Source organism: Lytechinus variegatus, chromosome 17 (assembly GCF_018143015.1).
Source record: "Lytechinus variegatus isolate NC3 chromosome 17, Lvar_3.0, whole genome shotgun sequence".
NCBI lineage: Eukaryota > Metazoa > Echinodermata > Echinoidea > Temnopleuroida > Toxopneustidae > Lytechinus > Lytechinus variegatus.
This window is the reverse complement of record NC_054756.1, coordinates 24480113-24498125: the sequence shown is the minus strand read 5'-3', so window position 1 is coordinate 24498125 and position 18013 is coordinate 24480113. Positions and strand designations below refer to the sequence as shown.

Below are 18013 nucleotides of genomic sequence, written 5' to 3'. Positions count from 1 at the left end.
GTGGGGGAGTGGGATGGGGCGCAATGCACTCTTCGAAGTGTTTTTGGCAAGGAAACAAATTAAAAAAGGTAAATCAATTTTACTAGCTAAATTCCACGTTTTCTTCATAATTAGGGTCTACTTTTATTCGCATAACTATTTCATAGTTATGCGCAAATCATTCTTCACTAACTCACTAACTTTTCTAAAGTAACTGGTGCTCACTGAAGCGGAAATCCCGGGGGGGGGGGGGGGTCACTTCCATTGACGAGTGGATACTATGCGTGACCACAGGGTCTTGAAAAGCACCCTAAACACGTATTTTCCATATTCCGAAATGCACCCCTAAACAAGTATTGGAAACAAAACGATACTCTTAGCAAGTACTCCCTGAAATGAACCCCTAAACAAGTACAGAGATATTTTATTGTTATGTCATGCGTCTGTCGGTCGTCGGTTTTACCTAAAACACCATTACTTGGTTTAGTACGGCCCCACTTTCCACACCTCGCGCAAATCGGACTCTAAACACGTAGTGTTGGGGCAAAAAGGACTTCCTTTATATAAAACACTTGGATTTTTTTCATCATCCCTGCATATTTGACTCTAAACACGTATATTTTTCCGAGCAAAATAGATACCTTTTTTTCAATATTTTTGTGTTTTGACACCCTTATCACGTTACGTACGTAACATGCCCTATCATGATAACGACATCCTTTTTACGTGTTTTTTTGGTCGCGCATGGTATCCACTCGTCAATGTAAGTTCCCCCCCGGGGCGGAAATATTTCTCGACAGTTATATCGTCATTGGCTTGAATGGATCTGTACGTACCAATGTTTAAATGAGGAAAAATCTTCATGATATTACAAATGTATAATTTTACAGGATTTTTTTCTTAGTGTAAACTTTTTTTGATACGCACTGTATATATATATTTATATATAATTGTTATTATGGCGTATGTCATGTATGTGGTGGGGACCAGTGTGTGTATGTGAGGGTATATGAATGCAAGCGAAGAGGTTATACATGTATTTAGTATCGGGGGGGGGGGGGGGAGGGGACGTTTCAAAAAGCTGTTCGTAAGATAAGAGTGACTTTAAGAAGGACTGGTAAGTTTTTCTTACGCGCAAAACCATCGCCGATTCAATATACCACTTACCATGCTTACCGCAAGAAGGGATCGCCAGTCGTTCTTAAAGTCCCTCTTAACTTACGAACAGCCTTATGAAACACCCACCTGGTCCCCCTGGCTATTGTCCAACATTAGATATGGCTTCTATTTTCATCTGATATATTTGCGTCTATTCTTAACATTTGACCTTGCATTTCAAATAATCATACTATCATGGAAAACAAATAGTTCAGTCGGTCGATTATCAACAATGGACATTTGACCCCAGGGAACTTTATAGGCTTTATCAATCGGGTCGACCGTATCAACAGAAATATACAGTACGTACCTCTATTTCTAGGGATTTGAAATATAAGTGTGTATATGCAGGCTAAACATATAACTGACTGGTATGAGGTTACACACTCATATTGTTGAGCTTGCTCAGGTAGACTTTATTCAGTGAGCTGCATTTACGTGTAGAGATATTTGTCTTCTCCCTCATCTTGTGATCCAAAGGCTGAGGTAGGCCAATACATTTCTCGATAAATTCATATTGTATCATAACCACTGGCGTAAATCCGGTGCGAGGGGATGATAACAATATATTGACCTGAAAATTCAAGATTTTCGGGACACCCCCACCCAAAGCAAGGACTTTGAATACGGGGGTATATAAGCGTGGACATACTACTACCAGCTTTCAGTTAAAGTCCTATACATTTTTTAAGTTTTTATATCTATATTGTAATGGATCTGTCACGATATTAAGTAATGAATAACAGTTAATATCATTGTGAGAGAGAGCGAAGAGAGCGAGTACATTTTCATTTGAAAGACAAAATGATGTCCAAGAACTTTTTTCATACTGGATGTCACTCTGTCACTTTCGAGATGTGCATTCCTATTGCTACATTTATGGAACTGTGGAAAATTTGTCATCCATAGATTTAATCATTTTTTAGATAGAAAACAAGAATGGCAGGTTTCTTACACTTAACTTCTCTTTTATCATAATCATCTCCACGTATTAGGAATAAGAACTAAAGGAATTATATTGTCGGGAAATGATAAATTATGATCCCGATACTGAAAAATTTGATATTTACAAATATTACTAAGCAAACCAGTGATCTCGTTTATCGTAAAATGAATTAGCCAATGGAAAGCATGCGAGATTTTACCACCACTTCAATATGCATAATATTGACTGTATGCTGTCTTCTTCCTAAAACTTGATATGATGGCTAATTTGCAATAACGGTTAAAAGCTATTGAAATCCTTTATCTTATTGACTAGTAGTAAATTTGTTAAAGAAACTGTGGATTGTTATTTTAAGAAGTCCTTGTGAAATGGGACCTTGGAGTGGTAAGGTGGTTTCTCAGTTGTGCATTTTCGTTGTTGCATGATACACGCAAGAACACAAATAGTCATTCTTTTACACTAAACTGCCCGTATTCTGAAGTCAGGGTTTACTTAAACCATGGTCTAACTCTGTGCTAAAATTATGGGAGGCCAAAAGCGTCAAAAATTTTATTAAGTTGTATGTTGCTTATGCTTACTGTGCTCTTTCCTGATTCATCGATGGTGAAGACAATCATCTATTTATAGTAACAAGACAATTATGATTGCTTTGAGAGCCAAATGAGCAGAAATCTATTGTTAGTGATTTCTATAACAATTAGCTTTCCATACTTAAACCATAACTTTAAACCTTAGTTTAAATTAAACCCGACTTCAGAATACGGGCCTATATCTTTTTAAAAATGCATCCGCAATGTATTAATGAGTGTAAAAGATGCTTTATAATTAAAGGACATGGTATAGTACTTAAAAAAAATCAGAAGTATGGCTATTAATGCTCGTTATTGTTCAAAGTTCGACCCCAGTACTCTATTAATATGGTCTGATGGGAATATCATGAAAAATCAGTCTATTAAACCATTTTCTTTGTATAGCAAATGTCTCGTCAAATCGTTCTCATGACTGGCTGCTCAGCGGGTATTGGTCTTGCCACAGCTAAACGACTCTCATTGGACCCCGATCAGCGATACATCGTCATCGCTACCATTATCGCGATGTCGGAGAAGAACGATTTGGTAACTGCTGTAGGGGACGCTCTCAACAAAACAATTTTTATTGAGGAATTAGACGTGACGAGGGATACTGACATCACAACTGTAGTTGAGAGAACCCTCAAAGAATACGGGAGAATAGATATCCTTCGTAAGTCACTTGTTTTTCGTTTTGTAATTCATTAAAAAAAATATATGTATATGGGCCTAAAGAAAAGAAAGGTTATTGCTGTTCTGGAAAAGGCGCTTTAAAGGACAAGTCCACCCCAACAAAAAGTTGATTTCAATAAAAAGAGAAAAAAAACTAACAAGCAAACACTGTCGGGTGTAAAATAAAGTTAAGTTTTAAAGTTTTGCTTAATTTCACAAAACAGTTATACGCAAATCCTGGTCGGTATGCAAATGAGAAGACTGATGACGTCATCCACTTACTATTTCTTTTGTATTCTATTACATTAAATATTCTAAATTTTCTCCTCATTGTAAAGTGAAACAACGCTCGATTCCTCCCTGAAAAGTTGGAACTAGGATCGCTTTAAACTATGATTCAGTCGAGTTGGTCCCTATTGTCAAATCTGTAAAAACATGAAATATTGTATAATTCAAACAATTAAAAAACAAAAGAATTAGTGAATGATGGACATCATTGACCGTCTCATTTGCATGTCACTGAGTTGTACATATCAATGTTTTGTGAAAAATAACTGAAACTTTAAAAGTCATACATTTCTTATTTTACATCCGATTTTGATGAAATTTTCAGCGTTATGCTAGTTTGATTTTTCTCTATTTATTCAAATCAATATTTTTGTGGGTTGGGCTTGAACTTTAAAGATTTATTGACATGGCATGACCACAGTTAACGACATTGTCTATATCAACGGTCTATGTCTTAACGGCATAACATGGGGCTAGTAGGCCTATATTTCTTTGGAGTTTTCAATGTGCTTTTTCATGACTATGGATTCACGATAGTGAGTATTTACCGTCCGATTGCTTAATAAGAAATATAGATGTAAAAAATATCTAACGGTATTAGAAATCAAGATAAATTGTACACAACCGTACTGGAAAGAACTCAGCGTCTTCTACAATGTGACCACCATGTGGAACATAACATGAAATCATCTTCAAACTGATAGAATACTAAAATTAAACCCATTGAATATCGTGCACACAAAGTCAACTATGTGAATACATTATGAACAATCTGTGTTAGTAGCTCCATGTCATACTGTGAAGGCATCCACAGTGTAAGGTCATCATTACATCTTTATTCTGAGCTCTACAGTGTGAAACCCTTCTTTGCACCGGGAAAATTATTTTCTACGGAAATGAAGGCTTCCTTTCGCAACGTAAGTGGGACCCAATACCTTGGTCACATTTGATCTATGGGGGCCGTACGGCGAGTCGACAACAGCCGTTTTATTAATTTCAATTCAAACCACCTATATGCAGTTGGTACAAAAAATGTTGAAACGACTGTTTTCGACTCGCCGTACGGCCGCCGTAGAGCAAATGTGACCATGGTATTAGACATTGAAAAGATTATAAATTTCTTAGGAGAAAATATGAATAGGTGATGTAATAATATTAAAAAAAAAATCAAATCTCCCTTGCTATATTTCTCTTAAAGTCAATATTGCCGGTATCTGCTCCGTCAATATTCCCGAGCGGGTACAGAGGGACATGATGGAGAAGATGTTCAACGTGAATGTGTTTGGTGCGATTAGACTCACTCAGGCAGTCTTACCTCAGATGAAACGAAGAAAGGCGGGAAAGATCATAGTCATGTCAAGTATAGCAGGAAGGACAGGTAGATATCACACAAATAATGCACTTAAGCGCGTGCATGCAAGGCCAATAAATGAATAATGTGCGAGAAGAGCCAATGGATATACCGCACCGAGGTCTGCAGGACCGAGTGTGGTATATCTATTTGGCGAGTCGGGCACAGAGTTCATTATTCAGGTCCTCTATGCAAAAGAATACGTGCATTGTTTGTTTTATACAACCCCCGCTGCCATGTTGCTGAGTTGCCCCGAATGCCATATTTTGATCTAAAATCTAGACAATTGTAGATGATTCCAGACCTCGAACTATCCTGCAATCTGACGTCAGATTGCAGGAGTACATTTGTATGACGTCATGGTATTTGTATGAGTGCAGGAGGGTGCATTTTGGATTCGATAGTGTAATTCGCCGAATATCATGTGATCCGTTTGGTACCAATTAGAATGCAGAACATTCTTGGGATTTGTATAATCTCGCTGTACATATTGCTGAATATCACTATGTTGTTCCTATAAGGATTGGGCTAAGTTGAAAGTGTTGAGGACTTCCAATCTCATCCATTGTCGAATTCGACACGGACATTTCCAAAGAAATAAACAAGACTAAAATAATACTTTTCTGATCAAAACGTGTAAATCCATGAAAAAACACTGCAAAATGATATTGAATTCAAAATATGTTCATAAGATTTGTAAAGTATTTTCAAAACCTTTTTGTTTTCCAGTGTTTTTAAATGAAAATTTGTAAATGACAAATGGCCAATCACAAACTAACCCTACATGAGGTCCCGGAAAAGTGTCTCAAAGCTATAATACGCTCTCAAAGGTTGCGTCAGACTTGAAAATGGTTGTAGATTTATCATTGTGTTCTTGCAAAATATAAATATGGCTGGCTATTGAGCCCCGATTACTGGTAAATCTTAGGTCTGTTCTTATATATGTCGTAGGATTCATTGTTTATTTTTAAGAAATAATTTCCGTATCCGTACTAGGTCTATATTATTTTAGCCTATTTTCACAATGCGTTCTCTTAGAAATAAAACTTCCTTTGAAAACTTGATTAATTTTCTTGAAGGAGAATCTTGATCGGAATTTGCACATCTCTCTTTTGTTTTCAATAGCATGGCCTTATTTTGAAATATACAGCTCGAACAAATTCGCATTGGAAGGATACTTTGAAGCCCTTGCTGTTGGTCTACGTGCATTTAATATCAGGTGAGGCAAGCTTACTTCGAACCATCAGGTGGTCCTGTCATTGCGTAACCCGCCTTTTCATGAAAACGTCCCTTGGTATTTTGAGAAAGGTGGCGCCCACTTTGTTCGTACTAAGAATAAATGAGTCCGTGTGATTTGTGGGTACTTTCTGGAAAGCTGATCAAATCAATGAAGTCAAATCACTTTATTTTCTTCGTTGTACTGTATAGTTGGGCAAGGTAATCGCATACAAGACTACCATGATCTTCGAACTTGATCTGTTACTGTTCGTTCACTCAAATATTTTGAACATGTCAGAAAGATTCGTGTAGGGAGCGAGAATGGCGTCATTTCACCCAATGATCAAGGATTTACCCGAGTATATTTTTACCGAGGTTCGTATACCAGTGAAACTGAAACATCATGCAGGCTTGCACGATTGGGTATTATGGAAATGGAAGTATATTGACTATGACAGATTTCAAACCTTGATATCGTGTCTTCCGAATGTCGTCCAGTGTTGCCAACCATGCTTAAGGAAAGTCGGTTTACGCTATCAAATGGTCCGGAGAGATTCCCTAATGGAGGTTTGCAATCTTGGGAGAGGGAGAGTATTACAGTGATTTTAAGAAATGGCATTTTATCGGCATTCGACATCAAGGAGAGCAAAACGAATCACCGCAAAGCCGGAATATCAATCATATTATCGAGTCGATGAAATGTGGAGAAAACAAAACCACGCATAACATATAATTCAATTTAAAGTAAGGTGTCTTAATTCACTCTAACAAATAGAGAAAGACTCGTTGCCATGTAGGAGGTGATTCACGGTAAAGGGGGGCATGGGAAAGGGGGTGTGAACATTGGGGAGGGTGGGCGACTGGGGGAATGGTGAGGGAATATGGAACTTTGAAAATTTCTCCAGATACTTGAGATTATGAGAAAAAGTCTTCTATCACACCCTGCTCCCTCCCCTCCAGATTTGACGAAAAGATATCGCCTCACGTCCTCCTGCCTGCAACATTCCCGACCTTTCGTTTGAGGACGCGTACGCTTATTTAGAACGGTGTTCATTTTGGGAGAGACTTTTGGGCCCGTCGTCATGGTCGTAAAACTCCGTCCTGTAATGCAAATTGTGTGACATGGGATTTTTTTTCGTTTCGCATCTGGAACGGAAACATTCAATTTGCGTTTCGTGTGCAAAATTCTGGTTGCTACTATGGTAACAGCGATATATCTTATTTAGGACGACTTTCCAAATCCAAATTTGCTTCCTCCCAGAACTCGAGAGGCCGCCCGGGGGACCCACTTCCATTGAATGGTGGATACCAGGCGCGACCACATGTAAAAAGGGAAGAGTGGGTATACGTATAGGCCTATGTAGCGTTATGAGGGTGTGAGAAACAATGATTAAAATACTGAAAAGGGATATATTTCCACTACTTGTAGGGTGTCACAACCCAAATACTTGTTGAGAGATGCATTTTCATAATCTGGAAAAGACCTTCCCTTGTTTATGGTGCTTTACGAAACCCCATGGTCGCGCCTGGTATCCACTCATCAATGGAAGTGTACCCCCCGGCAAACCCCCCATTTCTGCGGAAAAGTAAAACATACTGCCCATTACATTGTGTGCTAGAGGCATATTGTTTATGTAGAAGGTGCTAGCAAAAGAAAAAAACTCCGCAAATTTAGACGGTTTATGGCCTGTTGCATGCTGTGTACATGTCAACGCATGGGAAATGATTCGGCTTGAGAGGTGACTGACCCATGGAATCAATTGCCAGTGATCCACAAATAATGCACATTAAATGCAATATCGATTCGATGGACTGTAATGATCTATATCTAAGCCTTAATTCAGTAAGTTTTTCCTTACTCAATATGTACTCGATTTGTTTGAAAAACCACTTTCTTATCCATGTCATAATTTACATTTCGCATGTCTCCAGCCAGCTGGAGTCATAGCCATGATACAGGTACAGTCCCGCCGCGAGCTTAGGCAGGCAAATGGCATGGCATGGCATGCTGGTATCGTATGAAAGAGCTTTGCACACGAAAAGCAAGATCTATAGGGCCTGTATCACAAAGCTTGGCAATGATCGTAAACAATTTTCTACGTTTGATTGTATTGACTGTAATGTATAATCAATCTAGAAATTCGAGTCTATGATTAATCGTTAACTTTTGAGTTACCCGACTCTAATCTCGCGTTGTAGAGATTTGCGAAAGGTGCCTATTCAGGTACAGGTAAGCAAACTGTTAGCAGTGTTTATAGCATTTCTCACCATCGTTTTTTCCTTATCCTAGAGTTTGTCTCGTCGAGCCCGGAGGAGTTAAAACTCATCTACTGAGAGAATCGGTAAAAAGCGTCGAACATTTACTCCAAGATGGCTCCATCGAAGAAAGCGATCGGCGTCAGCTCGAAGGAATGATGGGTATAATCGGCGAAGATCAGGGCCCCACCAAAGTCACGTCTGATACTGTCGCCGAGGCCATAATGACAAGGTGTCTTGACCCTGAGAAACCGGCGTTGAGGCATTTCCTTGCTGATGAGTTTTACGAGAACGTACAAGCGGGGCTGGCAGATATGACTGGAGAAAAGGCTGTCGCAAGTTCGCAGAAAATGTTCTGATTTCTGCACATCCACACTGCTAGAGAATTTTAACAGAAGTTCCTGATAAAACAGAGTTCCGAACGCACTTGTAATCTTACTGTACTCTGTAATCTTACATTCAATGCTATATATTAGAAAATTGGTATTTGTTGTACCGAAACTTATACAAATTTCCTGTAATGAAAGTTCTTTTTGCCTTTTTTAAGACCTGAATTGCAGGAAATGTCCTATTTTAACAAGAATTCTGTTCAGTTCCTTTTTCTTCTGTTCTTTAAAATACCTTCTGTTAAATCATCTTTTTTATACAGTGTAGTATATGGGGAGAATAAATAATACCCTTTTTTAAAGGTGGACCGAGAAAGTTCCCTATAAGTTTACTCGACCAGTTTTCATCGCACGTCGACATCAACCTTCGGTTGTAAAGGTCAAGTCCACCTTAGAAAAATGCTGACTTGAATAAATAGAGAAAAATCAAACTACCACGAGGCTGAAAACTTCATCCGAATCGAATATACAGTGCGTATCAAAAAAAAAGTTTACACTTAGAAAAAACCCTGTAAAATTATATATTTGAAATATCCCGAAGATTTCTTTTTACACATTTTAACATTGGTACAGATCCATTTATGCAAATGACGATATAACTGTCGAAAAATATATCCGCTTGAATGAGCAGCACTTACTTTTGAAAAGTAAGTGAAAAATGATTTGCGCAGAACTTTGTAATAGTTAGAATAAAAGTAGACCTTAATCATGATGAACACGTAGAATTTAGCTAGTAAGTTGATTTGAAGATATCTATTAGCTTTTAAACTTGTTTCCTTGCCCGAAACACTTCGAAGAGTGCATTGCGCCCCACCCCACTCCCGCACACACCGAGGCCATCGTGACGATATGTGCTTTATTACACTGAGCTGTGATTTACATGAAATGGCTACGGCTTAATTTTCATTTTGTTAATCATTCTCAAGCTTAGGAAAAGTGTGGAGAAACAAGTATTAAATGAAACATGAAATGTAAACACCCTTCAAATGATAAAACTTAGTGAAAAAATGCTGGAGATGTCTGATAAAAACCTTTGTTCAGATTCAGTTATGTCCTCAGATCCAGCTGACACAAAAAGGTAAAGGTTGTGCTTACTAAGTGTTGAAATTTCAATTTGGGTGGCAAAATTGTTACAAAATGCTTGAATGTATTCGTTTTATTTAAAGTGACTAAAAGTGCAAGGGAAATGTATGAGAAATGTTTCGCAGGGTAAGTTTGATTTCGCCCTTTCCCCTTGACACAGCGTGAAAACGACCATTTCTGCGCGCACAGATTTCTGCGAGCTTTACAAAAACGGACCGTGCTCGAACTCAAGTGTAACATTCTGTCAAAACTTTTACTTTCATCGGATAAATGAGACCCATATCCAATATTATATATGAAAAAAATTACCCGAATGATGTATATTTTTTTAATTCCCAGGGCTTTTTCAAAGTGTAAACTTTTTTTGACACGCACCGCACTGTAGAATAAGAAAGTTATGATATTTCAAATTTTCGCTTACTTTTCACAAAAAGTGATATGCACAAATCATTAACATGCAAATGAGAGAGTCGATGATTTCCTTCACTCACTATTTCGTTTTGTTTTTTTAAGTGTTGCTTACCCTGCTTGGGATTCGAACCAAGGAGATATCTCCTTGCTCGAACTCACATCGTTGTAACTGTAGTCAAAACATCTACCCGCTATGCTAGCGAGAAGCACTGATATTAAATAAACCTATGTCTATGGACTAGTCTAGACTTACAGACCATTTACTGATTAAATAAACATATGTCTATGGACAGTTACACGCACTCGATCCTGCTCGAACATTTGACAGAATAATCCATATTTTGGTATGCATTTTCACTCTCCCATCATGTATGTTCTACATTAGGGCTAGATATATTATATTGAACTTTCTCCTATTTATTTTCAATTTTAGTGGGGGTACACACTCTTCCCCAAATTAGCAATTATAAAGGCCATCGCACACCTTACGATTGTTCGCGATCTGATTTTTGAACAAATCGCATTTTGCTCAATTTTTGAAAATATGAATGGAACATATCATTTTATTTAAGGTTAAAATTAATTAAAACAATACTAATATAACCACTTTGAAAGGTTGCAAGCCTTTATTTTGGAGTAAAAGCCAAATTAGTTTTAAATCGTAGCCAATCGTACGACTGCTATGACGTCATTACGACTAGATATTAAATTCGCTTTTATTCTAAGATGGATGATAGCATATTCACAGATTTGAACATAGGTATTCGTATGATGATTTAGAACATTACACAGTAAGATATTCCATGTCTCAATATCAACATCAAATTCTACTACGTTTTATTAAAAAATCGGTTCGCAGACCAATCGTAACGTGAGCGGTCACATTAAGGTGCAAAGTTAAACCTAAGACTACTATGGATCTTATGGATCCTATCAGGATTCATCGTGCCTGGTCGTCCGCGTTGTCCGTTTTGCCAAGTGGGTAAAGGCCTGGTCACATCGCCCGAGCGTCGTTGGAGCGGTCGTGGAGCGGTAGGGAAAGAGGGTCGAATTTCGCTTTCAAAATTGGGGGAAAAAATCGAAAACATGAAAAAAAACAACAATCGAATTGAAAATGGTGAACGGTAGCGAGCGGTGATGATTTTTTTTCTCTCCGCTCCATTGCACGACCGCTCCAACAACGCTCGGGCGGTGTGACCATGCCTTTATGAAATTCTGCTGTGCTGTACATAATCAGAGTCGGTGATTTGAAGTGATTTCCAACTCTACATTTAATCAGGCAATAATTATTTGACACAAATAGGAATTAAATGGCGGATCGTGTGTATGGGGTAACACACCTAAAACTGCAACGCTTGGTTCCCTGTGTATAAGGATTTACAAAAAGCTTTTTGAAACGGTTACTAAAGTGACTATCTTTACCAAATGATCTGATTCCCAAGATAAAACTTAAAAACATGCTTAGAACATTTTGTTTTTCTACAATTACTTTTCCCAAAACAGTCATGATAAGCGTAACATGTTATGCAATTATTTTGTTAATTGACATACCCCTCAAACGTACGATTTCTACGTAGATTGTTTCCAGACCATAACTATACGATATTATTTAGGAGCAATTTCGCAGGTAGAAATCCCGGTAGAAATATAGTTTTATTGTCATTACACGTATGCAAAGAGGCACACTTTTACACATACGTAAACAAAATAAGTATTTTTTTTCGTTACTGAGCAGGTTCAACTTTGCGAGCATTTTGATATGGATGACAGGACCCGAGAAAATTATACTCGAGGTTCAAAATTGCACCCGAACCACCCGCTGGGGGTCTGCGCAGGCACGGTGGCATGTGAAAGGTTCTCGACGAATACTTGCTCTGCACTTTTCCCGCAAAGTTGCATCTTTCTTGCACCCCTATGTCTTAGTGCGTATGTGTAACTCGAGACGTAATATTACTTTTTTTTCTTGCTCTGCACTTTTCCCGCAAAGTTGCATCTTTCTTGCACCCCTATGTCTTAGTGCGTATGTGTAACTCGAGACGTAATATTACTTTTTTTTCTTGCTCTGCACTTTTCCCGCAAAGTTGCATCTTTCTTGCACCCCTATGTCTTAGTGCGTATGTGTAACTCGAGACGTAATATTACTTTTTTTTCTTGCTCTGCACTTTTCCCGCACAGTTGCATCTTTCTTGCACCCCTATGTCTTAGTGCGTATGTGTAACTCGAGACGTAATATTACTTTTTTTTCTTGCTCTGCACTTTTCCCGCAAAGTTGCATCTTTCTTGCACCCCTATGTCTTAGTGCGTATGTGTAACTCGAGACGTAATATTACTTTTTTTTCTTGCTCTGCACTTTTCCCGCAAAGTTGCATCTTTCTTGCACCCCTATGTCTTAGTGCGTATGTGTAACTCGAGACGTAATATTACTTTTTTTTCTTGCTCTGCACTTTTCCCGCAAAGTTGCATCTTTCTTGCACCCCTATGTCTTAGTGCGTATGTGTAACTCGAGACGTAATATTACTTTTTTTTCTTGCTCTGCACTTTTCCCGCACAGTTGCATCTTTCTTGCACCCCTATGTCTTAGTGCGTATGTGTAACTCGAGACGTAATATTACTTTTTTTTCTTGCTCTGCACTTTTCCCGCAAAGTTGCATCTTTCTTGCACCCCTATGTCTTAGTGCGTATGTGTAACTCGAGACGTAATATTACTTTTTTTTCTTGCTCTGCACTTTTCCCGCAAAGTTGCATCTTTCTTGCACCCCTATGTCTTAGTGCGTATGTGTAACTCGAGACGTAATATTACTTTTTTTTCTTGCTCTGCACTTTTCCCGCACAGTTGCATCTTTCTTGCACCCCTATGTCTTAGTGCGTATGTGTAACTCAAGACGTAATATTACTTTTTTTTTCTTTTTCATGACAACGATAATTCTTTAATTGAATTTATTGTAAAATGAATTAAACTTCATGTTTGATTATTTTTGTGCAGATATTGACTGTAGCGACCTACCATTCTCATACAAAAGTAGTTAAAATTTTCTTTCTTTCTTTGATTTGTTTACCTACAGTTATTATGGTGATGGTATGTCAGGAAAGAAATTTAATACAATTGTAATGTTTCAATTGAGTTCAAACATGTGCTTAGCATTTATTGTTTATGTTTCAATTGATGTTTCAATGTACATATGTTTTGGATGTTTCGAAGGCAAGCGTTGGAAACGTTTGATACCCCCTATAGTACAAAATCAGGTGGATGCCATATTTTGTTCAAGTGTTAAAAATATTTCGTACTGCTAACAATCTTCAAAACATCTACAGGTGTCGTAAATAGTTAATACTGTACTTTAGCATGGATGAATATTTTTAGGTAAAGGTAAACTTTATTTCCAAATCAATTCAAAGCAATCGATAAAAAACATATAATCACAAATAAACAGAAATGTACAATAATAGGTTAAAAAAAAACAGCAGAAAAACATAACAAATGTACAATTTAACACAAAAAAATGCAGCGTATTTCATTGATTGGAAAATGGTGTATATGAGAAAGCCAAGGCATGGCTTGTATAAAATACACCAAGAGAAATGAATAACCAAAGAATCGGAAACTAGGAAATAAACATTAAATGACAGGAAATGACACAAATAAACAAACACAAGGGGGTAATGAGGAGTACTAGTACGAATTTAAAAGGTGAGTCTTATATTGCTTTTTAAACGAATTATTGTGTTGGAGGTTGAATAAGGTTAAGTCTAAAGAGTTCCATAAAAAGGGGCCAGTGTGGCGAAGAGTTTGCTTACTTCTGTTATTATTATATTTCCATCTATGAAATTTATGACGAGATCTGGTATTATAAGTATGAATTTCAGCATTAAAAGAAAACATATTCATGATATATGGAGACAGTGTTTGTGAATTGAAACGTTGCATAAGAGATAAGATTTGTAATTTATTAATATCAAATATTGTGAGGGTTCTTATACGTTTGAATAAGGGAGAGGTGTGTGCTAAATAATTAGATTTTGTAATGATTCTAATTGCTCTTTTCTGTAATTTGAATAACACCTCGATCCTTTTACTATAATTATTTCCCCAGATGGAGTTACAATACATAAGTTGTGGTAGAATATATGCATTATACAATTGATATAAGATATTAAAAGGTAATTCATACTTTAAACGATTCAGAATACCAACATATTTTGATATTTTTCTCGATATGTTATCAATATGTTCATTCCAATTTAAAAATTCATCAAGAATTACTCCCAGAAATCTCAAAGAATTACAACGTTTAATTATTTTATCATTAATTTTCAACACACACATATCATTATTCTTAGAACCATTCTTTGAAAATTGAATGTAATTTGTTTTATCTACATTTAAACATAATTTATTGCACTTAAACCAAATTGCGACTTTTGAGAGATTAAAATTAACATTTGCACATAGATCATTAAAATTAGTATTGGAGGCAAGAAGAGTAGTGTCATCAGCATACAAAATAAAATGAAAATAGTGGCAAGAATTGACAATATCATTGATGTAAATTAAAAATAATAAGGGCCCTAAAATTGATCCCTGGGGCACACCAGTATTGATTGATTTAAAATCAGATAAGAATGAATTAAAAATAGTATATTGCTTTCTATTACAAAGATAAGACCTAAACCATTCTAAACAAATACCTCTGACACCATAGTACTGCAATTTATTTAAAAGAATGACATGAGAAAGTGAATCAAACGCCTTAGAAAGATCCATAAATATCCCTATTACACTTTTATTTTCATTTATTTCAGAAATTATTCTATCCTGTATTTCAACAACTGCCATCTCAGTGGAGAAGTTTTTACGAAATCCATATTGCCCCTGATACAGCGCATCATTTTCTAATAAAAACTGGTACAAACGATTATACACTATTTTTTCTAGAATTTTGGAAAAACATGGTAAAATTGACACTGGTCTATAATTATTAAAATATTGAGGATCTCCCTTTTTGAATATTGGCACAACTTTGGCAATTTTCATCTGGGATGGCACTATACCACTGGCAAGAGATAAGTTAAAAATATGTTGAATTGGTTCAACAATCAAGTATATCACCTGCTTTATTACTCTACTATCGATTTCATCAAAGTCAGGACTACAATTTCCTTTTAACTCTTTGCAAATTTGTAAAATCTCGCTTGTAGATACAGGATTTAAAAATAGATTTTTAGAAATTGGATTGTTCATAAATTCGGTATAATTATTCCCACCATCATCAATAGAGTCATTAATTCTATTTCCAATATTAACAAAATAATTATTAAACTCATTTACGATAGTTGGGGTATCATCGATTATTTGGTCATCGATAGTAAACGAATCCGAGGGAATTTTGTTTTTATTATTTCTGCATAGAATATTATTTATCAAGGACCAGGTTTTCTTCGAGTTACCTTTCAAGCTTTGGAATTTCAAGTAATAATATTCTCTTTTCGCTCGTCGCAATCGCGAATTAAGCTCATTACGAGATATTTTATACAAGTCCTTATTTTTATTTGTTGGATTCTTCTTGAACTTCTTAAACAATTTGTTCTTCTTTTTTATAGAATTTAATAAATCTTTGGTAACCCATGGTTTTCTTATGCCTGTCTTCCTTGAAAAGGTTTTGGTAACTTTAGGAAAACATTCATTGTACTTTTCACAAAACAAGTGAAGAAACATATCATACGCTTTATCGGCATGACTTTCGGAATAAATGCAAGCCCAGTCTATATCTCGCAAAGCGCTGCTAAACTTTGTTATATTATTACAATTGACCTCACGGATTGAAAATGTCTCTTTATTATTGGAACTGTTTTTTGTGGAAGGGAAATACTTTACACTGAATACAGGGAAATGGTCACTGATGTCATTGACAAATATTCCAGACTTGATTGTATTGTCTAGAACATTGGTCATGATGTTGTCTATTAAAGTTGCGGAGTCTTTAGTCACGCGAGTCGGTTTATCAATCAGTGGATATAGTCCAGTAGAAAGTATCAAATTTATAAAAGCATCTGTATAAGCACTATTATGAGAATCTAAAATATCAATGTTATAATCTCCCATTATATATAAGGGTTTATTCTGAGTATATGGTTCATTAATCATGGATTCAAAGTAAGTTAGGAAATTTTGGATATTACTTTTTGGCTGTCTGTATATAATTTCAATTATACTATGTTTAGGTGAATTGGTTTCTATCTCTATGCGAAGGCTATCAACACCCTCACATGTGTGATTCTGGTCTAGCACTTTGAACTTCAAATCATCTCGTATAAAAAACCCAACCCCTCCTCCTCTCCCATTTGGACGATCGGATCGAATAAAATTATATCCGTTAATATCAAATGCAGGTAATATGAATTGGGATAGCCAGGTCTCTGAAATCCCTATAACAGAGAATGAAAATTCAAGAGTGAGGAGAAAATTGCAAATATGATCGAAATTACAAGGTAGGCTCCTTGCATTAATGTGCAATAAACTCAGACTGTCAGTTTTTGTATCTATTTTTTTTTGAATTCGTAGTCATAAATATACTCAACGGACGTTGGTTTAAAGCTCATATCTTCGTCGCTATCGAAATGAGAATTTAGATTAAGTCGTAATCTGTCTAGATTGACACGATTTTCATTTTTTTCTTCGAATACATTAATTTGAACAAACTCTTCATTATCAATATTTTGAAATGGGAATATAAGTGACTCATCATTGCTTATCACACAATTAGCAGAAGAAAACATTTCCACATTAAACAACGTAACGTTACAAATTAAACACTAGAATGACAAAAACATTTAAGTCTTACAGAATAGTATAAAAAAGGGAAATTTAGCAAAATTATATGAGAAAAAAAAGATTTAACACGGGTTTAAAAAAAATTCAGTGTATGCATGGCAATATGCATCAGTCAAACAACGTATTGGCGAAACCGTGGATTATCTACCCATTGGTCTTTTCATAACTTCTTCATATCGAATCCAGTTCAGCTTTGTTTCGGATGACTCGTTTAATAGTCTTGTTTCCAGTTGCTGGAAGGAGCGCGATTATTTTTCCATCGGATGGCCAAGCTTCGATGACCTTCTTACAGTTTTTTGTGGCTCTTAGCAGGGCAGCATTCACTTTCGTGAGGTCTTCCTCGATGGCGATTTTTGTTCCTTTAAGCCTTCTTCGGTTTCTCATCACCTCCCTCCGCTTCTGATATGACACAAACTTCACGATGATGGCTCTTGGTTTGGATTCCTATGTTTTTGATTGCCTGGTCACACGTCCTCCTTTGTCCTGCCTTGGTCCTACTCGATGAGAGCGATCGATGTCACTCTTGCTTACTTGGATGTTTACTTTACTTTGGATTATGTCACAGACTATCTCATCCGTGATCTCTCCTTCTGTTTCGGGGATCCCCCAAAACCGAAGACAATTCCTTCTTGAGTATTGTTCTTGATCGTTCACTAATGCATTGAGGGACTGGATTGAACTTCGTTGGCCATCGATCACCTTATGAAGGTGCTCAATCTCCTTTGTTTTGGAATCCATCACTGATTCTAAGTCCATTATTCTTGCCTCGGCTCGCTCCATTCTCTCAATAAAAGTCGCCACCTCCTTTGCAGTCGCTTCACGCACTGCCAGTCTCACAGTATTGTAAAACTTGTCATTTCTGAAAAC

At 36.7% G+C, this 18013-nt stretch overlaps 1 protein-coding gene and 1 long non-coding RNA gene across 2 annotated transcripts; one reads left to right on the top strand and one right to left on the bottom strand.

Moving 5' to 3' along the window:
- The first annotated feature begins 1459 nt into the window (after nucleotides 1-1459).
- LOC121431146 (retinol dehydrogenase 8-like) lies at nucleotides 1460-9358 on the top strand. The gene is made up of 5 exons (XM_041628653.1): nucleotides 1460-1623; nucleotides 3058-3325; nucleotides 4811-4990; nucleotides 6089-6182; nucleotides 8472-9358. The coding sequence occupies exons 2-5, from the start codon at nucleotides 3061-3063 to the stop codon at nucleotides 8794-8796; spliced, it is 864 nt and encodes a 287-aa protein (XP_041484587.1). The 5' UTR covers nucleotides 1460-1623; nucleotides 3058-3060; the 3' UTR covers nucleotides 8797-9358.
- Nucleotides 9359-12185: 2827 nt separating this feature from the next.
- LOC121431147 lies at nucleotides 12186-13666 on the bottom strand. The gene is made up of 2 exons (XR_005972104.1): nucleotides 13212-13666; nucleotides 12186-13116 (listed from the first exon to the last, which is right to left on the bottom strand). It is a non-coding gene; the product is annotated as an uncharacterized LOC121431147 (long non-coding RNA).
- Nucleotides 13667-18013: the final 4347 nt, after the last annotated feature.

What these genes read in the sequence shown, in the direction of transcription:
- LOC121431146 (XM_041628653.1), top strand. Translation starts at nt 3,061, where the DNA reads ATGTCTCGTCAAATCGTTCTCATGACTGGCTGCTCAGCGGGTATTGGT. An exon ending in CGGGAGAATAGATATCCTTC is followed by an intron (nt 3,326 to 4,810) that starts GTAAGTCACTTG and finishes TTTCTCTTAAAG; the next exon opens with TCAATATTGCCGGTATCTGC. An exon ending in AAGTATAGCAGGAAGGACAG is followed by an intron (nt 4,991 to 6,088) that starts GTAGATATCACA and finishes TGTTTTCAATAG; the next exon opens with CATGGCCTTATTTTGAAATA.